Source organism: Mastomys coucha, unplaced genomic scaffold (genome assembly GCF_008632895.1).
Source record: "Mastomys coucha isolate ucsf_1 unplaced genomic scaffold, UCSF_Mcou_1 pScaffold17, whole genome shotgun sequence".
In the NCBI taxonomy this organism is placed as follows: Eukaryota; Metazoa; Chordata; class Mammalia; order Rodentia; family Muridae; genus Mastomys; species Mastomys coucha.
In genome coordinates, this window is record NW_022196899.1 from 30728550 (window position 1) to 30752543 (window position 23994).

General features: G+C 35.4%; 1 protein-coding gene across 6 annotated transcripts in view; it reads left to right on the forward strand.

The window, feature by feature from the left end:
• Kiaa1109 (KIAA1109 ortholog) overlaps positions 1 to 23994 on the forward strand; it is a 191747-nt gene that overhangs the window by 113477 nt on the left and 54276 nt on the right. For 5 of the 6 annotated variants that reach the window (XM_031376638.1, XM_031376640.1, XM_031376643.1 and 2 more), the window contains exons 46-54: positions 1706 to 1881; positions 5387 to 6093; positions 6488 to 6733; positions 8810 to 8903; positions 10937 to 10987; positions 13482 to 13688; positions 14467 to 14705; positions 16266 to 16510; positions 18818 to 18923. In XM_031376638.1, coding sequence (XP_031232498.1) covers positions 1706 to 1881; positions 5387 to 6093; positions 6488 to 6733; positions 8810 to 8903; positions 10937 to 10987; positions 13482 to 13688; positions 14467 to 14705; positions 16266 to 16510; positions 18818 to 18923 — 2071 coding nt within the window. The remainder of the gene's footprint in view (positions 1 to 1705; positions 1882 to 5386; positions 6094 to 6487; positions 6734 to 8809; positions 8904 to 10936; positions 10988 to 13481; positions 13689 to 14466; positions 14706 to 16265; positions 16511 to 18817; positions 18924 to 23994) is intronic. The other variant, XM_031376641.1, reaches the window with a different exon arrangement.

Here is a 23994-nt window from a genome sequence, read left to right on the forward strand (position 1 = left end):
AATCAAGCTGACTCTGGGATCCTGTGATTCTGGGATCCTGTGATCCTGGGCTTGTTAAGTCACCCGGGAGTGTGGCTTTCTCTGTGAGTTGTGGGACTGGCTACAGAGCTTGTGTGCAAGGTCTGCTCAGAACACTAACCCAGACAGACCAGAAGGAACCGGAGTCACTAGGCTGGAGGAGTTCTGTGTGCCTGGTCCCGCTGGACCCAATTACTCCCAGTGTTGGGACAGATGTTGGTTCCTGCTCACCTCTGATCCTGGGTGTGTCAGAGTGCCTGGGAGTGGAGATTCTCTTGTGTTTTCTTTATTGTTTCTACTTCCACTTTTAGGTCTTGGAACACTTTATTCAATTCCATCACCTATTTGATTGTATTTTCCTGTATTTCTTGAAGGGATTTATTTGTTTCCTCTTTAAGGGCGGCAACCTTTTTACCTGTTTTCCTGTATTTCTTTCAGTGAGTCATTTAATTCCTTCTTAAAGGACACTATTTCCTTCATGAGATAGGATTTTAGATCAGCATCATGATTTTCAGGTTTGTTGCTGTCAGGGCTTGCTGTTTGGGGAAAATGTATTCTGATGATGCCCACATATATTGGCTTCTGTTGCCCATGGTTTTGCCCTTGCCTCTCAGCATTTGGTTATCCTCTGGTGTTTGCTGGTTTGGGTGACTCTGTTTGGAGTTTCTGGAGTCTGCCTCTTTTGTTCCTGGGTTGTTTCTGGTCTCCTGGTAGGCCTGCTCCCCTGGCTATAACAGACCTCCTGTGGGGCCTTACAGGGAGTGGGGGTGGGGTCTTCAGAGGAACAGAGAAGCTGCTGATCTGTTGCCCTGGCTGCAGTAGATCTCCTGGCAGGCTTTAGACTATTGGGTCTTCAAAAGAACAGTCAAGCTGTGGTCCTGTAATGAAGCTGGAGCTGGGAGGTCTTAAGACTGGTATCAGTTGTCCAGTTGCCCTTTGTACAGAGGAACTCCTGAGATGCCTTCAAATTGTCGGGTCTTTAGGGGAGCAGACTAGCTAGCAGGCTGCCCCAGCAGAAAGGACCAGGCAGAAGGGGAGAGTTATTAGGCAGGCGGGGCTTTTGGGTGTGATGGGTCCTGAGTCCAGATACCTCTGGATATAGTGTCTTCAGCGGAGCAGACTAGGTAGCAGTCTGTCCCAGCAGAAAGGACCAGGTGGAAGGGTATCCTGTGTCTTTTTATTAGAGATTGAATCCATTGATGTTAAGTGATATTAATGAGCAATGAGTGTTAATTCCTGTTATTTTGATGATGGTGGTGATAGTGTGGGTGTGTGTGTATGTTTGTGGTGGTGTGAAATATAGTTCCTGTGCTTTTTAGGTATAGTTAACTTCCTTGGGTTGGAATTTGAATTCTCATTCCTTTTGACTAGCTTCTCTGTTAGCTATGATAATTGGCTTGGGTAGCAAGGTCTGGTGCCAATTTTGTTTTTTGTGTTTTTAGTAGAAATACACAGGTATCTGTAGACTTTTTATAATGCACAAATGAATATAATCTAAATTATTTTACCCTCAGAGAAGTTATAGAGTAATTATCTTATTTTTTTTTTTTTACTTTTTTTGTCAAAACAGTTATGACATCTTTTGGTTATGTTTCATTTTGTGGAAATACATATTATGTGTTAGAATAAGAACAGAGTCATCAATGAACAATAAATTATGTTAATGTTGTTGTTTGATATCTTCCAGGTTGTTTTTAAACCTCTTCTAAGTCACACAGGGATCCAGTCACAGGACACAATGCCCCTTTGTTACCGGATGTACTTTGGAGAACACCTTTCATTTTCAGGAACTTTAGACTGCCTCAGAGCAGATATTGTAGATTCGGACACAGCTAAAGACAGAAAAGGGAAAAGAGCAAGAAGGTATTTTTTATATTGTATAAAATTTTATTCAAAGAGTATAATTTTAGTAACAATGAGAATGTAATTTCCAGTTAATAAATGCAATATTATATTTTATTGTGAATAACTTTTTTATTTTATTATTGGATCAAGCAGTATTTTAGGCCTATTTTTATAGAAAGTACATCAGGTATTCTAAAGTATTTCTATTGATAAATGCACTCAGCATTATATGCTTAACTTCACTAGTGAAGTTTTTATGTGGCTTTAATCTTTGCACTGACAGTTTATTCCTAGCTTACCTTTTGAGTTGATTCTTAGCATATTTGTGTAGGTATGGATATATTTATATATGTGTGCATTTCTGTGCGATTGTATGCATACTTATATGCATATGGGTGGGGTATACACATGCACAAGGACTAGAAGAGGATGTCAGGTGTTCTCTAACATTTTTTACCTGTTCATTTGAGACAGACTCTCTCCCTAACCTAACTAGGCTGGAAGCTAACAAACTCTGGAAATCTTCCATCCTCCTCTACCATTAGAGCTGGGGTTTTAGGAACTCATGGGATGCTTGGCTTATTGAGTGCTGAGGTCTGAATACCAGTCTCCTAATTGCATAGCACCCAGTGAGCTACTTCTCCAGTCCCTGAGACAAGATTTTTATCTAGGGATAGAGTAAAATTCATATTAAGAGCATAGCCATAAGAAACAAATATACAGGAAGACATATATAACATAGGACAGATAAAAATATGAACTGTCTGTTACTGCCATTCCCTGTTTTCATGGGTAATTTTTACATTTCTTTGCTGCTTGAATAAGCACTTTCATATCTACTAATAGGTTTCTTTTGAAAGTTGGAATTTTACTTTGGGAATGTTATTGACATGGCTAGGAATCCTGAAATATGGTCACAGGTAGCATTTCTGATAATGTTTTTCCAACAGTCTTAGTTTTTTTTTCTAGTTTTACAAGGTGTCAGAGTAAAAGATCACTTATATCCAATTTAAACTTAAGAAAACTGCATTTTTAATTTGAATATTCTATTTAATTCTTTTAAAAATTAAATTACATTCATTTGTTGTGTGTGCATGTATATTCTCATGTGTGCAGGCATAGACAGCATTCCAATGGAGGTTAGAGGCCATCCTCTGAAAGTCAGTTCTTTTCAGCATGTGGATCCCAGAATTGAACTGATACCATCAGACATAATGGCAAGTGCCTTCACCCATTAAGTCATCTTAGTGTCCCAAATTTAAATTTTTAAATAATTTTTAATGAAATTCATTTTTATAAATGAATCATAGAGAATATAGGGCTTTCTTTAGTTTTACTTGAGGTCAGATTATCTGAGGATTTTCTAATAATACAGAGGCATAGAATTAGTATTCTCTTTTCAGTTAAATGCAGAGAGTTCTTGCAAACTTTGTAAAACTTAATGGAAAAATCTTGAAAATGTTTGTCAAAATATTGTGTATAAATATGTATGTATGTATGTAGGAACACACATGCAAGTACATCATATATGTCTTCTATATGAAGTACATTCAACTACATTATACAGTCATCATATATAATATATATATAATGTAAGAAATTGTGTATAGATATACAGATTTTGTAGATAAGCACATATGTATAATTAGAAACAAGTTATAACCTTTTATTGGTGTCATACATGCCATGCAGCAGTACATGTACCAAATCCCACCCACCCAGCCACACTTCCCTTTCTCTGATTCTCTAGCCAAACTTAACGTTGCTCTTGCTATTGCTTCTAGCAGCACTCTGAGTGCTCTGCACTCTTAGAAGCAGCTCATTGACAGCTGCTCAGAGGTTTCGCAGTTTTACTATGAACTCTTGGTGTGTTGAGGTCTCACTACACCAGACTTTTCTCAGACACTATTTTAGTCTTAACTGCTTTGTTTTATATCACACTATTTATTATTCTATTTATTGTACATAAATTTTGGACTATAATTTCTTATATAAACATTCACTTTGATTTTAAAGCCTTGGCAATTAATTAAACCATTTAACATAGAGATTAGTATGCAGTATCTCATAGATGTAGTTGGCATGTTAACATGTAAATTATTTATAAAACCTAGTGGAAAAAATTGCAACCTTGAAAATGTTTGTCAAAATACTGTATATAAGTATATGTGTGTGTGTGTGTGTGTGTGTAGGAACACAATATTTTTAAGTTTCAATTGTAGCTTTGGCTTCATAGTGTCCATGACAGTCCTTAACTCGTCTGCTGATTTTGTCCTAAATGACTGCTTCAGCATGTGCCCAGAATTCTTTTCCCCTTTTCTTGACTGTCCTAAGATTTATTTCTTCTTCCTTTTGGCCATCCTTACATATTTCAGTCTTTTTGGGTTGTTTATTTGCTTTTTCTCAGAGATTTGTTATGTCACCCCTCTGCTTTGGATTATTTTTATAACTTTCTATTCTTCTGTTTGTTCTGGTTCTTAATATTCAGTGTTTCCTTCTGCAACAACATCTAGCACATTGATAGTCAGCCCCTTACGAATGTCTACAACTGTGCCTATTACACTATCATGTGGCATACTTTTTATTAAATAAAAAATGCCTTATTCAATAAGGAATTATAGCTCTAGTTATAAATTCATATTTGAGTTGAGAATATAAAAGTATTTTCTGATTTTTTTTTTAAATAGAGATATGGCATATGTTTCATTTGCCCTGTGTGTCAGTGTATTCACACTGGGAAAAAAGAAGGGACATGATGATTTACTTGAGATTGATCATTATTATTGGTAGAATTTGAGTGCCGTTTTAAAATAAAATGTTTAGCCGGGCGGTGGTGGTGCACGCCTTTAATCCCAGCACTTAGGAGGCACAGGCAGGCGGATTTCTGAGTTCAAGGCCAGCCTGGTCTACAGAGTGAGTACCAGGACAGCCAGGGCTACTCAGAGAAACCCTGTCTCGAAAAAAAAAATTAAAATAAAATGTTTAAAATAACTAATTTTTACCCAAAAGTTTTTAGATAAGTCAGGGGATGTAACAATAATTTTGTGTAAGATTTTAGGTATTTTTAGTATGGTTTTGTTTCAGTTGGTTTTCCTTTCCACTTGCAACTTGGTAAACGAAGCTATGAAGATTTTCATTCCAATAACAAATAGAATTATATTAAGTTTGAAAATTTAAGTTTGGTATGACGGGCTAGTTCTAATTGATCTGTGGCTAACTCTAAATTCTATTCTATTGGATGCGATTAGATAGCAAGAAAAAAAATTTCATTGTTTTATTGAAACTTTTTTTTAAATAGAAGACAATTGATTTTGACTTCTTAGTTAATTTTAGAGTAAAATTAACAAGAAAAACTAAAGGCTGTCTACTAGCCCATGAACAGACTAGACTAGTGCAAACATGCGATGTATTCAACCTCTTGCTTAATGACACAGTTTACCTTGTAGGTTATTATGTTCATAAATGCATAAGATACGCTTTGTAGTTAAAAGGAAGTAACAGCTCTTCCTTTTGAACATTTTAGGCAAGGCCATGTGAATCTTCCCCCACTGGAGTTCAAGCCTGCATTAATGTTGGAAACCTTCAGCATCAGTGCTGTTGTGATGGAAAAGTCAGTGTGCACTCCACAAAACTCCACCAGTGCCCTTTCCTTTCATGATCTCAACAAGCGCTATTACAACACCTTCCATTGCAACTTCACTATTTCCTGCCAGTCAATAAGTCAGCATGTGGATATGGCTCTGGTCCGTCTTATCCATCAATTCAGTACAATGATAGATGACATCAAAGCAACTCAGACAGACATTAAACTTAGTAGATACACAGCTGGATCAGCTTCCCCCACACCTACCTTCAAAACCAGAAAACATCGGGATTTCCGTTCATCTGACTTCAGCCGCAGTTCGAGAGGGAGTCTCAATGGTGGCAACAGAGTAAATAATGCTAAGAACAAACGGGCCAACAATGAGAACAATAAAAAAGAATCCCGAAACAAAAATTCATTAGGAAGGTCTGAAAGAAGAACTTCAAAAGTATCTAGGAAAGGTTCAAAAGATGTAGTGGATCATATGACCATCCATATGGATGATTCAGATTCCATTACAGTGTCTGAGCAAAGTGAGCCTTCTGCTGAATGCTGGCAGAATATGTATAAATTGCTTAACTTCTATTCACTTATCTCAGATCCAACAGGAATATTGGAAAAATCCTCAGAAACATTTGGACCAGCAGGTAACAAGCATTTTTATGATTGAAAATTTTCTGTTTAGGAATGCTAAAAAAGACTGTTTACCATGTTAATGGTATAAATTATTAAAATGAAGAGAAATTGGTAGTCACCAAAGAGAAAATAGTGCTGACATTCAGATATTCTGTTAGCATACTTCTTCCTTGGTCTTAACATGGACTCCTTTAAAGGATTCAGACAGACTTAATTTCAAATATCTAGATTGATCATTTACTTCAGTAGGTATTAGAGAAGATGTTGAAAAAATTAATTGAATCATTTAAAGAGGGAAAAGTCTAGTTTAGAGTTTGAAACCAAGAAAGCAAATTAAGTATTTAGAATGTTCTTTGTGCTGTGTTTTTTCAAATCCCAAACCATATATTTCCATTTACTAAAAAGGTGTTCGGAGTCCTACAGAGCCAACATGTAGAGTTGTGTTCGAGAATGAACAAGACAACAACAGCTTGACTAAAACACAGAGGAAACGTAGTCTGGTAACCTCTGAACCTCAGCATGTTACTTTAATTGTGTTTGGGATTGGCATGGTGAACCGTACACACCTAGAGGCAGATATTGGTGGTCTGACAATGGAATCAGAACTGAAAAGGATCCATGGCAGTTTCACCCTTAAGGAAAAAATGAAAGGTATAACACTTTTCTAATACTATAATGTTGCTTTGCTGAAAGAAATGTGTTTCTAACATTTGAAAATTCACGAAAAATGAAAGTTGTACAGTATTTGCTTTTTCTTATTGCCACTATAGAAATTTACGATCTGATATTCATTTTTAATGTCTATATTGAAAATTAAGAACTTCACAAAAATTCTATTACTGGATATAAAATTTTCCTAAAGTAATTAAAATGTGCCATTTATTCTAAAATGGTCACATAAAGTATGATATTTATTAAATCTAGGAGAGCATCTGTTTGAATATACTCCATAACTTTATTTATCACAAAGAAAATAATACTGTCAGATGAAATTGTAAAATATACCCCAGGTTGAGAAATTCCAAAATAAAATTAAATGTTTATGTCAGTGGATAAAGCAGTATGGAATTCACTTTCGGGATTCCCTTGCATATCAGTGTTGTTTTCTTCATGGTTGTTGTATTGTACAAGAAAAGAAACTTATGAATAACCATTATGATTATTCAATATATAAAGTCTAAATTTTGCATTAAATTCTCCAACTGTTTTGTTTCATACCCTAAGTATGAAACAGAAGTTAAACACTGATTTATTTTTTTATTTTTTATTAGATGTTTTCTTTATTTACAATAGCTCCTTTCCCAGGTTCCCCTCCAAAAGAAAAAAGAAAAATAAAATAAGAAAAAGACAAAATAAAATAAAAAAACAAAAACTAAAACAATCCCCTGTTCCCTTCCCTCTCCCCCTGCTTACCACCCCACCCTCTCCCACTTCCTGGCTCCTGCATTCCCCTACACTAGGGCATAGAACCCTCACAGGGCCATGTTCTCTCTTCCCATTGATGACCGACTTGGCCATCCTCTGCTATACATATGCTGCTGGAGCCATTAATACCACCATGTGTGCTCTTTGGTTGGAGTTTTAGTCCCTGGGAGCTCTGAGGGTACTAGTTATTCATATTGTTGTTCATCCTAAGGGGCTGCAAGCCCTTCAGATCCTTGGGTCCTTTCTCTAGCTCCTTCATTGGGAACCCTGTACTCAGTCCAATGGATGGCTGTGAGCCTCTACTTCTGTATTAGTCGGGTACTGTCAGAGCCTCTCATGAGACAGCTTATATCAGGCTCCTGTCAGCCAGCACTTGCTGGGATCCACAATAGTGTCTGGATTTGATGATTGAATATGGGAAGGATTCCCAGGTACAGTTGAAAATTTATGTGTTATTAAAGAAAGTAATGTAAAGAAATGAAAAACTATAAATTGATGAGAGAAATACAAACACATGAATTCTCAAATACAAGGCAAAAGTTGGCTATGTTGAAGTAAATGTTTAACTTTAGTCATTTTAAGATTAACCAGTTTTTTCTTCTATTGTTTTAGTAAACATTATGAATTACATAGATGCTTTTGGTTAGAATCTGGGAAATGGACATTCACTTCTAAATTAATAAATTCAAGATTCCCAAAGTTTAATAGGTTTTATCAGTAGTCTTTAAACTATATTTCTTCTTTAGTGTAGCAATTCTAGTTCTACAAACCTAGAAAGAACAGAAAAAGAACAGACTGATGTTAAAGAGCTGGTGGTTATTTGTATAACCACAAGACAGTTTAAAATTTACCCATTGCAAGTTGTACCATAGTATTTATTTATGTGAAAAAAATGCTAAAAGAGAAAAGCAGGCAAAATGACATGTTTATTTAAATTTATAGGTAATAAATATATTAAATTCACAGGAAGTATATGGACTAAGAGTAGTACTTTATCTGCTTTCCTTTTTTTCTTTCAAAGTACATCCGTGGTATAGACCGTTTAATTCCAGTAAATTATTTAATGCATGACATCATGTTAAGGTGCATTTCTGCATAATTCTAGTTTTCAGACATACTCTGTACATATATGTATGCAAAACAGTAAGCTGAGGAAATTTTCTTACAATAGTCTGATAATAATTGAATGCATTTTATTATAATTTATAGTTATCATTTTCATCAAATATATTGTGAATAAAGTAATTTTAATATCAGATACAATTGTTTTCAGAATTCAAATTGTATTTTTTTATATTTAAGATGTTTTGCATCAAAAGATGACTGAGACCTGTGCTACTGCTCATATTGGTGGGGTTAATATTGTGCTGCTTGAAGGGATTACACCAAATATACAGTAAGTGGCCTTACTTTTACTGTCTTCTTTTTCTTCCTTGTTCCAATTTATAAATAATTTGGAATTCCTTGAAGGAACGCATACTATGTACATTTTGAGGTTTTATACAGTGTTTCTAGATACAATTAGAAAAAACAATTGATTTTGTTACCCCTGCCTACCTTAAATTCACCCTTTCTCATTTAAATAAATCCCTGATTTCCAGTATCTGGTGAGATTGTCTAATAAGAAAAATGATCCTAGTACAGATTTCTATTTAACATATAGGTTGTTAATTTTCCTGTCATTTAAATAGTTTATTAAAATTAGAAAGAATAAGAACTCTCTTAATTTTAAGTTAAGTAAACATTCTTCACCTAGACTTCAGATTTGTCATTTAGCATTTAAGAAATGTTAACAGTAACGCCTTTGAAATCTACAGTATAAACTTTGAATTTACAGTATAAACTAAGCCTTTTTAAAAAAGAGAATATCGAGCCAGGTGTGGTAGCTCACCTGTAATTCCAGCACTTGGGAGATTGAAGCAAGACATTTGTCAAGACAAATTAAGAGACCAGCTTTGGCTGTATATTTATTGCCTCCCATGCTACTCTGGTTTACAGAGTAAGAATCTGTCTAGACAAGGAAACAACATCAACAACAAAAACCAAATAAACAAAAACTTATATACCGTATTTTAACTCTTTGTTCTTAATTTTTTTCTGTAAACTCTGTCCTTGGGTCTGTTCTGATTAGAATGTTTCTGATGTTGATAACATTTATTCATAATATTCACAGCATTTGTATATGAGGAATGCATTTAACCACATGACATTATATCTTTAGTAGTATTTGCCTTAATTTCTAACTTCTTTTCAATGGGTCAGTTTTGTGTTATAACCAGAAGTGTTTTAGTAGTTAAGGTCATATTTTGAGACTTTGTTTTTCTTTGATAGTATAATTAATGTTATGCTAATGTTATCCTGCAGCATAGTCCTTAGGCTAGATAACCACTAAACAGAAGATGTGACCCCTTCCTAGAAATTACTGTTAGATCAAACTATAGTTCTAATCACAATATTTTAGAAGTCAAGATAATACAGAAAAACCTGTCTTGGGCAACATTTCAAGTAGATATTGATAAATAAGCCAGAGCCTGGTATAGAGAAGAAGCTACTTGGGTAGACTTAACTCTTACCCAAGTAGCTTAGGATCATTACCTAGAATTCATCGTTGATAATTTATTTCATAGGTATTTTCTAGGCACATCCGATTTTAATAAAAACAAAACAAAACAAATCAAAACAAAAAAACCAAGACTAGGAAATTCCCATGGTTAAAACAAATCTCTCTCATTCATTGTAGACAAGCAGCAGGATGTATGAAACCCTATTGTAGGCCAGGAACTGAATATCCATTCATTTACCTAGTCCTCCGTGCAATTCTGTGAGCTGAGGTGATTTTTATCTCCACTTTATGGAAGAATAGAAGCGAGATTTAGAAACCTCAAGGTATTAGCATAAACTATTTTAAATGGTTGAGTCAGAAGAGCCCAAAACTGCCCTGCTTTTGTCTTTCTTATTCTTCTGCAGCAACCCATCACAGAAAGCAGATTGGTGATTGTTCCATTGACTCAAAGCCAGATTCCTTTAGATGTCCCAAGTAGCTCCACGTCTGTATTACCTCTTAAGAGAATGGCTTCAGTCTCTGAGCTTGCAGAACTTAACATTTATAAAATGAAGTTTTATAGAATCTAGAGTCAACATTTTTTATCTTTCCCCTTTATCAGCTGTATTTGAAATATAAAAGTTACTCCTTTGTTACTGTCAAAACTCTTAGTCTTAAGACTTTTTGTTAACACATTTTGGATTTATTCTTCAGCACTTTTAACTGCAATTAAAAGGAAATAGAATGGGGAAAGTAGTTTCAAAAAGTCATTTGAAAGAAAATATTAGTAAACTTCCTGATATGCAGACATGTTGTAACTAATGTACCTGTGAATGCTGATTTGCTTCCTTTTGTTTTCCTGCTTTCTCTTGAATCTGCATCTGTAGATTGGAGGATTTTCCTACATCTCCTACAAGTACAGCCAAACAAGAATTTCTGTATGTCATATTCTTTTTCTGGATTGTGATTAATGCTGTATAGTATAGTATTTATATTATCACCATGGGATGTGTAGTTAGTTACCATCTCATGTTCTGTTAGCCAAGCCTCAGTGAGGGCTGTCTCGTAGATAAGACACACTTTGTTTTCTTTGCTTCTGTGGGCATATTATTATTTGCTATCATAATGGAATTTTTTCACTTGGTGAGTTTCTGTTAATTAAAAAGTAATTTTTATAAACTAACAGTACACCTGCATGTTTCAACTTTATAACTTTGTTTTAATGGGAAATTTGTCGCTTTATCTATGGCCATGTGCATTTGTGTTTGGAATATTTTAAATATTTTTAAACCATTACATATGTTTGCAGTTAGCTGTACTTGAAGAATATGTATAGATGCTCACCACATGAGTCTGTCACCATGTCACATTAGCATTTAACTTAGCATTAGTTATGTCTTTGGACATTTTTTAAATAAATCTTAAATATATTGAATAGGTAGGTGATCTATATATTATGTTTCCTTCTGGTAAGATCATCATATTTTATGAAATTTGTTTCAAGCCATAGATAAAGCATCATCAGTTCAAAGTCATTTGTTGGGATTAAGTTCTATTTTACTTCAATGATCAACTAAAAGTAATACAAATTTAATTTTATTACTGAAAAATAGACTGTAACAGTGTCTTTTTATGAACAGAAAAGCAAAACAACCACATTTAATTCCACTCAGTACCTAGAAATATTTTTTCTTTGTATTTACTGAGTTCTCTGGATATTTAACCAAAAAATAATCAGTATAAACTTTAGAAAGACTTGTTTTAGTGACCAAAGACCATAATTTGTTTTATGGACTTGAATATTATATACTAGAAAGGCTCCAGGAGGCAGCCATGGGAAACTAAGAGGCGGTCTTTGTTATGATATCATCACATTTGGCCACCTTGTTCTATTCCCAGGTTTTCTTTAAGAGAGGCAGTTATGTATAATACAGTTGCCAAGTGGGAAAGAAATCTGTCTTTTATCATTGACTAAATAGCATATGGTCATTCAGCACATTCCACATTTATATTGTAGAAAATTTCAAGCAAACTGATTTGAGTTAGTCAGCATAGAACAAGTTATGTAAATTAAACTTCTCCACCTTCCTCCTTCTTTTAAGTTTGGAGCCAGTTCAAGGTAGAAAGGCTAAGGTAGGGCCAGGAGTGTAGAGACTGAGGTAATGCTCTTAGATTTGTATAAGACTGATTAGATTACACTGTAAATAAGGCCCTCAACTGGAGCAGGACAGATCTTCAAGTTCTTGACCTCAAAATTTCCACTAAATACCGTAGTAGTCTGCAATCATAGTCAGCTCTATTAGCTTTCTATTCTGAATTTTAGTTTAAACTGGGATTTAAGTTTTATATATTCACTTGTGAAATCCAAGTCATATTTAGTCAGGCTGCTACAGGTGTTATAAAGATAGATGTGAAAAAATAAGGAAGATATATTGTGGGATTTTTTTTTTCAACTTATACTTTTGCTGTGTGGTAAAGGACTAATAAAAGTCCAGTGCTCAGTTCTCTTCAGTAAGCAGCAGTAAACTTTATAGTGTGGATAAAGGCATTCTGGAGAGGTAAACACCATGATGATGGGACGCTGATCAAATTCAACTAGGAATTATAGGGATGCTCTTAGCCTTGGAGAAGCTACAGAGAGACCTGGATGAAAGTTAGTTTACAAGTTGTTAATATGAGCCATCTATTTGCAGTTTTGTTATTATTGGAGAGAATTAACATCTAGTTTAAGCCATGTAACATGTATCTCTCAAGTTTTATTCAAGGAAAAAATGGTTTTCTCTGAAAGATGACCAAAAATTGCAACATGCTTGGTATGCCCAGTGTATGTTAAAAGTTCATGGCAGATGTCCATAAAGACAGGCTAAAGATTCACTGACTGTGCAGTTTACAGAGCTCTTCCAGATTTACTGTACTTTACAACACCAGGGCCTATTCCCACTTCTTTTTCCGGTGCTCAAGCAGCAGGACCTTTATAAAAGTAGGCCCATGCCTTCAATTTCTTTTAATAGATTAGATGATTGTTGCAATAATTTGTTTACTTTTGATACTATTTTAGAAGTACATAAATGGATCCTTTTTTTTTTATATGCAGTTTGTCTCTCTTTAGATCCCAAAACCGAAATGGAGGAAAAAAGAGGTTCTGAGTGAGAAAAAAATCAAAATGAAAATTTTTTTGTGTGTATATACATAACAGTTGCTAATGTTTATGCTTTTACTTACATATTCATATATTCTAAAAAAATAATAGACTTTTCAATGCAGTATAAAATCTGTATATCTTAACATCTTTTAAAATAACTTTTCAGACTATGTTTTGACACATGAATGCTCTCTTCCTAACTCATTGAATAAGAGTATCTTATGTTCTTGGTATTTTTCCAAAAATTTTCCTTAGCCTGTGTTTGAATAGTCTTCCTCCTCTGTCTCTAGAACGGTGGTGAAGTGTAGTATAGCCAAGTCCCAAGCCCTCTACAGCGCTCAGAGAGGGCTGAAGACAAACAACGCTGCGGTGTTCAAAGTGGGGGCTATCAGCATCAACATCCCTCAGCACCCTGCCACTCTACACAGCATGATGGTTCGAAGTTCTCACCAGCTGTCCAAACAAATCTCAGACCTTATTAGACAACCTTCTACAGCGTGAGTTATTTTTTATATTCTGTGACAATACATTAAATATACCATTTATCTTTGGTATGATAACAAAAGCTTATAAAAATTGAGCAGTTACTGTGAATATTGAGTATCATAGTAATGAAGCTGGTAGAGAGTATTCAGATAGTGTGTATCATTAAATAAAGTATTATATCACAATGGCCAATAAAGTATTATATCACATTGTCTAATACTAAATATAGAATGTAAACATCAAGTTTAAGAAAAAGATTATAGAGATTTATTGGCATCACAGTAAATTCTAATAAGAAGCAAATTAATGAATTCTAGAACTTTCAGTCATTGTTTAAATTTTAAGAAATTGCAGCAGTCATTTATAGCATGCATAGTTTTGCATATTCATTTATTGTGAAATTACTATGTATTTTTGAAGTCAAACTATGTGCCACATAGCATTTTAAAGGGCAGTAAATCAGACCTTTTCATGGTAACTTTTATTCCCTGTGCATGTTCCACTATTCATAGCATCTGCTTTTCTGACCTGTGTGCTTGCTTTGCCCCATCCTATAAAGTGATGAAATAGTGTCTTGATAGTGTCAGAAACCAGTGCCTATTTTTCCATAGTTGTTTTATCCAGGTCTTTAGTTTTTATGTTGATAAATTATGGCTCAAGTTACTACTCTGTCTGCTTTTCTAGATCATCATTATTTGTTAGCTGTTTTCCACTGAGAAATTTAGTAATTTTATCAATAAAGTAGTAGTTTCTAATAGTTTTATGGGGTGTGTGTGTGTTGGTTTATAGCCCACAGCCTATGAAAGAAGATATTGCAACCCCACTGCCTTCTGAAAAAACGCCAACAAGTGTTAATCAAACTCCTATTGAAACAAATGAATTTCCTCAACTCCCAGAAGGCTTAGAGAAGAAACCTATTGTTCTCAAGTTCAGCGCCATGTTAGATGGCATAGCCATTGGGGCAGCACTTTTGCCATCACTGAAGGCAGAGTACAAGATGGGGAGAATGAGAAGCCATGGGATGACAGGTAACATGGAACTTTAAGTTCAACCATGTAAAATTACCCTCCCAATGTCTTTCCCTCCTTTTTCTCCACTTATAAAATGGTTTAATCTTCTTAATTGGTTTTGCCTTGTCTTAATTCCAGTTTTTAAGTTGTAATAATCATTTTATTAATGTTTTAGTTACTAAAATTTTTATTTAATTATTACAAAATTAATGATAACTGCTTAGGTTTTTTATAGATTTCCATTGTCATATTAACAAAAGGGATTGTTTTCCTACTCTGCTGTGAAATTTCTATAAAAAATAATTGGTGACTAAATATAATACTTCTATACTTGTTGAAATAAAAATGCCTTTTTTCCTTTTTTGTTTCAACATGATAAATTACATTAATTTTTAAAGCACTAATAAACCTACTCAAATACAATGTTGTATTAAGGATATATGCATTACTACTCTTTACATTTTAGAGTTTGTTTATTAAAATAGTTTATATTACCAGAAATAGAAACAAGGTAAGTTGAGCTTTTGGATTTGGCAAAGAAAGAAAACCTGGACTTTCATATATCAGAGCCCAGTTCTATCAATACATTGGCTAATTTGCTCATTTTTGAAGTCTACTGGAATCCATAGGCTTATGGGAAGAACAAGCCAGATAGGCACTTTCGAGCCTAAAAAGTAGAATATCTAAGAGTGGACACTTTGTTGAGTAGCCATACAAGAACCCAGAATTCTATAAATGAAGAAAAAGGACAGAGCCAGTGAAAGAGTGGCATATTCATGATTACAGATGAGTGGAAACTAGGGCCTTGAATTGCTTTGATCTGGATGCTTTTATTTAGTGATACTGACAAGGAGGTAGTAGGAGAAGGGAAGTAGCTCCTGCAGCTTCCAGGAGCTAGTCAAAGATAGACTTAATGTAACAGGTATAGATGAGCTCAGTGTAGTCAGGACCTCTGTGGCATCTCAAAGTATGTTACCTATGACCTGAGCAATAATATAGTTGATGACAATCTTCTGCCAACTCATCAGACACACATAGCTGAACAATATCAGCAAAATATTGAAATTAATTCTACATTAATATTTCCTTGAACAACTCTTTGCCAGATAGAGGGCTTAAAAAATAAACACATATTAAATTAAACTGTAACATATTACTGGCCTCTTAATAGTTAATGTTAAAAGACTGTGTGTTCAGTGTTTCAGAATTTGGGACTTGTTTTTAGCTTGAGTTGCTTTATCTTGTTGTAGTATAAACTTCTCTACATGAAGGGCAGTGAGTGTCTTTCTGTTCTCCCTTCTGTAATAATGCAGAACTGTAAGTGTCTCTCTTTCTGATATGATGTTGGGTACCCAGTAGGCATCAAAAATACTGCTGGCTTAATAGTGCTTGCTGACTAATTCTTTGTATTAAGTGTACTTATTTAAGGGTAGGGAGTAACTCATGTAAATTGTAAGTATTACTTTTATGAATATCAACATAAACTGTGAGATGACAAAATGTTTTTTCTTAGATATCATTTTTTTAAAGTGATATTATTGCATTCTATACAGCTATAATGTTTCTTACTTCTTTCAGGTGCACAGACAAGGTTTACATTTGAACTCCCAAATCACAGATTACGTTTTACTTCTAAAGTTTCTGCGACAGATATGTCAACTATCCCTCCTTCTGCAAGTCTTAACCTTCCCCCTGTTACCATGTCAGGGAAATACATTATGGAAGAACACGATAGTTACTCAGATCAAGTGTGGTGTATAGATGAACTGCCTTCTAAACAAGGGTACTATTTACAAGGGAATTATCTACGCTGTGTGGCAGAAGTAAGTTTACTTTCAAATTACTTTTTGCAGTTTATAACTTTTCAAGATTTAGATACCAAACTACGTGATGGTCCAAACTTTGAAGCTTAAATGTTAACATTATTTATTCCTCCCAAAGGCTAATCTACTGAATTTCAAGAGAAAGGATGTGTGTCTGTCCCTGACTACCTACCTTCTCTGTCTTTTATTGAAACAATGTACTAATCATCTACTAATTTTTATCTTATATGTTAAATTTCAATTTCAGTCTGGCAATATTTTTATGGTTTGCTTTATAAAAAGAATAAAAGCTAACATGAAGAGCTTTATATATTTACTTCTGTAGTCCTTTAACTTTGAGGTAAACATACCTCTTTTTAAAGTGTGTGTGGGGAGACGGACTAACTTTTAATAAGGTTATATTAAATTAAAACAACTATTAGTCATGATCTAAAGGCCACATGGAAAGGTAAAATAGATTAACAGACTCATTTATTAGATAATGAGATAATAAATATAAATAAATAAATAAATAAATAAATAAATATAAACAGTGCTAAAAGTTGGCACTCCTGACTGCCTCATTATTTTCACCTCTATGTATAACTATCAAAGCTTAAAAAGCATGATGCACCTGTTTCATTTGGTTTGGAAATATATAAGAAAGCTCTTTGAGTTTTTGATAGAAATACTGTAATTGGAAGAGACACATTTAAGTCTGATATACCTTTTCCAGATTGGGCTTTATTTAGTGCCTAAGAGTTGTAATTTCTTTTAGTTTTTAATTTTATGAGTGAGTGTGTATGTGTCCCTGATGCGTGGTTGAATGTGAGATGCCATGGTACACATAGAGAAATCAGATGATACCCTTGTGGGTATCACTTTGCTTCACTTGTACCTAGGCTTTTGTAGGACAGAATTCAGGCATCTAGGTTTGCATTCTAAGCTTCTTTGGCCCGCAATCCACCTAGTCAGGCCAAGAGTTGAGACTTCTGTGTGTAAAATCAAATATGCCCAAAGTACAGAAGAACCCTAAGATTAAATTAGGATATCTTACATTCCATGTATGCTTTCCACATAGAAAAATAAGTAGCCCAAACTAGTTGAGCAATATTGTTAATAATGCTTTGATTCAAAGAAAGTAAAGCTAAAGCAGTGTGTGGTGTAATTCCATATTAATGTCAGATACTAAAAAGGAAGAATTTATACAAAAAGGAAAGGAAAATAACAAGTTAATGTCAAAATATTTAAAGTTGTACCTTATTTTAAGATTGCCTATTTCGAAATAGACCTAAAATAGACACACTGAAACTCATTTTTGTCCTATTTGTAATTTCTGTGCAAAATAAAAGGAGGGACAATTCAATGGTTAAGAACATTTACTGATTCCCAGAGGGGGTAAGCACATACTCACTCATAAATAAGTTCAGCTCCCAGCACCCATATCAAGGCAGCTCCACCAGCCTCTGGTCTCAGCAGGCATCTGCATTCACGTGTACAATACCACATACAGACAAGACACAATTAAAAATAATAAAGATATTTTTAAGTACCTCCTGATACACTTAAGCTTTCTGTGATTTTTCATCAAAATGACAACTCTATTTGCTCTACTAATTCTTGATCAAAATATGAACCATATCACAATGATAGAAATATTTGCTTTAATCATAGAGTACTTGAATTTGTGGTTTTTGGTTTTTTGGGGGTTTTTTGTTTGTTTGTTTTTTGTTTTTGTTTTGTTTTTTGTTTTTGTTTTTGTTTTTTTGTTTTTTTGGCTTTCCGAGATAGGGCTTCTCTGTATAGCCCTGGCTGTCCTGGAACTCACTCTGTAGACCAGGCTGGCCTCAAACTCAGAAATCCTCCTGCCTCTCCTTCCCAAGTGCTGGGATTAAAGGCGTGAGGTACCACGGCCCGGCTGAATCTGTGTTTTCTGTAATGGTCACTTAATTAGAAGCTGCTTTCTCCATCATCTATTTATTGACTAATTCTTGTCAGAGACTAGTACTATTGTACTAATCACAAGACACATGCTGCATATAATTAGATTAAGTGTGTGATTTGGTAATTCACTCTCATATAACCCTGAGACCTACAGTGTGCTGTTTGGGGTTTCTGTTTTTAATCATTATATTTTTAGCATTTAATACAAATAGAAATGATCATTGGAACCGAATACTTTTAAGCCCATTTTCAGTGCATTGTTCTTACATAGTATGTAGATAGATAATTATCTCCTTTTCCTAAAATTTTGGATGATTGGCTTTACAGAAAAGCAGAGCTAACATTCTCAGCAGCACAATCTCACAGTCTGATTTTGTTTGGCAGGTTGGTTCCTTTGAACACAATCTCACAACTGATCTTCTAAACCACTTGGTGTTTGTACAGAAAGTATTTATGAAGGAAGTGAATGAAGTAATACAGAAGGTGTCTGGTAAGGCTGTCTGGGGCTGGGAATGCAAGTTTCTATTTTTATTTGTCATAAGGGGTTTCAGGATCTTAAATAAAACATAAGTGACATAAAAATTATATTGATTACTAGTGTGTGTGTGAGACAGAGACAGGAAAAAGAGAGAGAGATAGAATGCACATTCAGAAAGCAGAAGAGATTATCAACTAGTTTCTTTTATTTTCTTTATCTTATTCCATTAAGCTGGGGTCTCTCATTGACCCTGGAACTCACCAGTTGTTGTTTAAGACAGTAGGGTCATTTATTTCAAGAAAGAAATCTGTTGCTATGGCGGATTGGAGGAGTGGGGACAGTTCTCTGTAAGAATCAAAGCCACCATTCACTTACCATATATGCCAGGAATCTAGTTCTGGTTCAAAATGACCACGATTAACATTCTTGACTTTTGTTTCCATAGTAGCTATTGTTCATATAATTCTCTGCTGTCAAGATTAACATTTCCATAACAGTTTGGGGCCAGTTTCTGGTGTTGGAAACTTTGGAAGAGGACATTTTTAAGAGTTGAGTCCTTCCCCAGAGGCCTCCAAGCCTGCTAAATAATACCTATCTGTCTAACATTTTCTTTTCATGAGTTGAGACCCTGAAACCATTTAGAAGATGGAAGTTGAATCAATCTGGCTGCTTCCAACAAGCATTGAGAGATTAGAGAGGAAATAGAAGGGAATTAGAGAGACTCTTAATGACTTTCAAGCATGGGAGAACAGTCAAAGGGACCCTGAGCTAGATCACCTCAGGACTGTCTGAGGATGATGGATCAACTGTAAACGAGGAAAGACAAAATGAAGACAGTCTAAAGAAGAGCATTGCAACTAGGATTATAGTAAATTTAAGGGGTTTTTCTGCAGAGGTCCATCTGTAGAGCTGTTCACCAGTGAGTTGGTAGTCTCTGGCATGTGTTTACTCTTATTTTGTAGATCTTGTAAAGCAAAGGAGACATATGCAAAATTATCAAATATACAAAAAAAGTATTTATGTGATTTGGAAAAACATAAGAGTCCTTTAATTTGATTAAGAACCTTAATTTGATTAAACCCATTGTTTTATTATTATCAATTGTTTTAACTTTGGTTATACTTTTCTGCTGTGTGCTTAAGACTTTGCAGGTAGCCAGAATTCCTACTTTGATGGACATTTATGGTCTGGTCCTCATTTATTACTTGGGCTCAGGAGGACCTCTGGTCAGTTGTTCATCTGTATGAGAATAAGCCAAAGGCCTTGCTGGATACATGACTTCTCCTGGAAACATGGAGGAAAATTTCCCTCTGTATTGATCTTCCTCTTTGTAGAATGGATTTTATAGTCTATGTGATAGGGTTTTTCATGGCCTCTTTAAAAACAGGTGACTCACTAGGGCTGCAATAGGACTTTATTTTGGCAGGCAAAAGACAAACTCCAAACTTTTTTATTAAGTTAATCCCTCTGTCCACATTAGAATAGGCCCCAGAGTATAATTATTGAATACCCAGGTAACACCAGTTTAGTATTTTAACTACTGTGTAATAAAGTTTGCGCAAAAACTACACTTTTAAATAAACCTTGATTAGATGCACATTTTATCCTTTTAAGTCAGTGCTTGTAGAATAGCTAAGACAATAATAATTTGAGTAAAGGTGTAATATCAATGTATTGTACTTTGACCTTAGAAATTTATATTATTATGTATATGCACATATATAGGCATATATATACTTATGCATATCTTGTATAACTTAGAGCTGTCATGACTTAGGTTTTCCAGGAAGAATGACTGCTCTCATCTTTTACATGAATGCTGCAGGTCCAAACCCAGTCCTTCTTTTTCCATAGCAAGCAGTCTTACCCATTGAGCCATCTCCCCAGTCCTGGATAAATACTTATGTCTATTCATCTTTCTTTATATTTTTCTTCTTTTTTATTAATTTTTACAGCTTATCACAGAAAGTAATAGTCTTTGTCCTTGTACTTTACCTACATGCTATTATACTTTGGTTTCATCTGTTTCTCTACCTCACTACTACCCTGTGGGGTGTAAAGCCATGCCAGGAAGTTTGGTAAGGTAAAGCAGGTTGAGACCCAGAGACTTGGTGGGCACACACCTGAGACTCAGGTGACTCCCAGCTCCCTGCCAGATTTCTAACCTGGAACATGTGCCATGCTTCTCACATAAAAGGAACGTGTTCTGTGGTCATGTAGGCCCAGAATTCTCCATGCTAATGAGGTACCTAGAGGCCCAGAGGGCTTAGCCAATAAGCTTCCCCACCCAGACATTCCTCCCTGTAAAAGGTGTTTACAGGAATCTCAGATCTACACTGATAAGTAGGTATAGCATGGTATGCATCCATTTCCCACCATGAACAACCAATAAACTGTTTAGAACCGTGCACTGTCTCTTTCACCAAGATCCATCATGGGGAGCCATTAAGGAAGCCTTTGCCTACAGAGCCGCAGCTAATTCTCCCTGAGAGGGCCTCTCTGCATTCCTAGCCACAACTGCCACCAAGCCTGCCTCCACCAAGCTAAGGACAATCACTGCTGGGACAAGTCAGAGCTCCCCTTTCCCCAAGCCTACCCTGGGCTAGATGCCATCCCCAGCCCATGGGACGCCAACTCTGTTCTCACCTCTTCCAAGATTCCCAGCTGTGCCTGGTTGTCTAAGAGTCAGAAAACCCCACAGCCCTGGCTTCATCACAGGCCTGGAGACCCCCAAACCAGCTCCAGCTTTCCCACACTCAGACTGTGCTGCTTTCTCACCCTCAGAGCAGTGTCTTGGCACTTCCCTACATCCAGGCAGTGGTATGGAACAAGCACAGTCCAACTCCCTGGTTCTGCCTTCCCAAGAGGTAGAATGGGTGCAGACTGATACTACCCCACTCAGTGCTCACTCCACAGCTCAGGCAAGCTCACTGTCCCAGCCATTCTTTCTCTCTTGCTGTCTTACAACATGCATTCCATTACTTTTCCCCCCGTGCTTAAGATTTCTTCTTCCTCCACCACAATTCCCCTTCTAGTTTATCGTGTATTCATAGAGGAAATTACCATTTATTCATTATTGAAGAATTCCAAATACTCTGTAAAAGGAGACCCCTATAATCCTTACTTGGTCACACATGCACTATGTTGGTCATACCATAAGATTTCACAGTGGTTCTCAACCTTCCTAATGCTGCAGTCCTTTAATATAGTTCCTGATGTTGTGGTGAGCCCCAATCATAAAATTATTTTCATTGTTACTTCATAGCTGTGGTTTTGCTCCTCTTATGTATCCTAAAGAGTCTATTATGCAGGATATCTACTATGCAACCCTTGTAAATGAGTCAGTCATTCAGCACCCTCCCACAATGGGGTCTCAACCCACAGTTTGAGAATGTACTCTTGACTATAGTGGCATGTAAGAGACTAAGAATTTTACTGGCTTAAACATTTTTATTAGCAATATTTTAAAAATATTTCTCAAAGGGTAACTATGCCATGTGATTTTTTTTCTGTAGTGCAGAATTGTTTCTGTATAAATTATCTTTGTAAACTGTGTTTCTATATAAGAGATCTGATATAAAAACATTTAAGTAGTATTTATGAGATAGAAAATATGTGACTCCAAGTTAGATGATAAAGTTATAAAGACACATGGAAATAAAAGTTATCAGGCTTAGCAAACTTACATCTTCATTAGGATGGTTGTGTACGCACACGTGCGCGCATACACACAGATATTAAAATCATTAAGAAGAAAGGATACATTAGTAATACATTATCATTGAGGACTTCATGGCATCACAGTGACTTAAAGTAGGATTTAATGCATTCTACTTTTTGATCATAGAGTCAAAAAGAGTCATTACAAAAGACAGAGACTATATGGGGGAAAAGATCAAAAAGGGAAAGACATGTTAATTTGCCGTGATTAGCATAAGAGTTGTGGGAGCCTAAAGAGAGTTATGAGCACTTGCCATGGCTTTTGTGAGGAAGGTGGTACAGACATGCATGAAGATGATGGGCTGGATCATGAAATAGCACAGGTGCCCTTGACTGTTCAGAAAAACACAGAACCCACTAAGATGCTGCTTCTCCCAAGGAACTCAATCTAACTTGGGACACAATTATGGGGATAAGTAAGAATTATACCAAAAATGGATATTTTTAACACATCACATTAGAAAGACCAAGTTTTTATGGCAGTATATCAAGGAAAAATTGATAAATGAGAGCTAATAAGAATAAGAGTAAGGACTGGAGAGATGGCTTAGTGGTTAAGAGCTCTGACTGCCCTTTCAGAGGTCCTGAGTTCAATTCCCAGCAACCACATGGTGGCTCACAAGCATTTGTAATGATCCAATGCCCTCTTCTAGTATGTCTGGAGACAGCTATAGTCTGAAGATGAGCTGCAGTGTACTCATATACATAAAATAGATTTTTTTTTTAAAAAAAGAATAACAGTAATTATGCTAATGTGTATAGACTAAGTTGAGTGTATGGCACATTGCATACACTCAGTAACTCATTCTCTTTGGTACTAAGATCCACACAGATATCTGCTTAGTTGAGAATGTAGCAAGTAAAAAAGAAAAGAATATGGATGGAGGGCCAAAATTGATTTAGAAAAGGTAATCCAGAGAATGGTAACATCAACAGAATTCAAATGAAAAAAAACAGTAATGGTGATTTAACATTTTAGAAATGTAATGTAAGCATCCTCTGTTGGACTGCATTAGCATGAGACTCTCAACTGTGGCAGCAGAAACAGCCTTACTTGAAGAGAGTTAAGCTATGTAAGAAATAATTAGTAATTTATGTCACCTGACACTTTGGTGGTAGCTGGATGATGAAGACAGGAAGAAAGATGGAGTAGTGATCAACTGATAGCTGGCTGCAGAAAAGGTAATCACTAATTAAGATTGGTTAAGAAAGCTTATTGTGGGTTTCAGATAGGAGGTAGAAATTAGGACCTGATGATGTGCAGAGGGAAAGAAAGGGTCATGCTGTAGTGGTAAAGCAAAGTTGTTGAGAGAGGGAAAGTGCAAGCATGCAAGTAGGTGCCTAGCTTACCAAAACACCTACA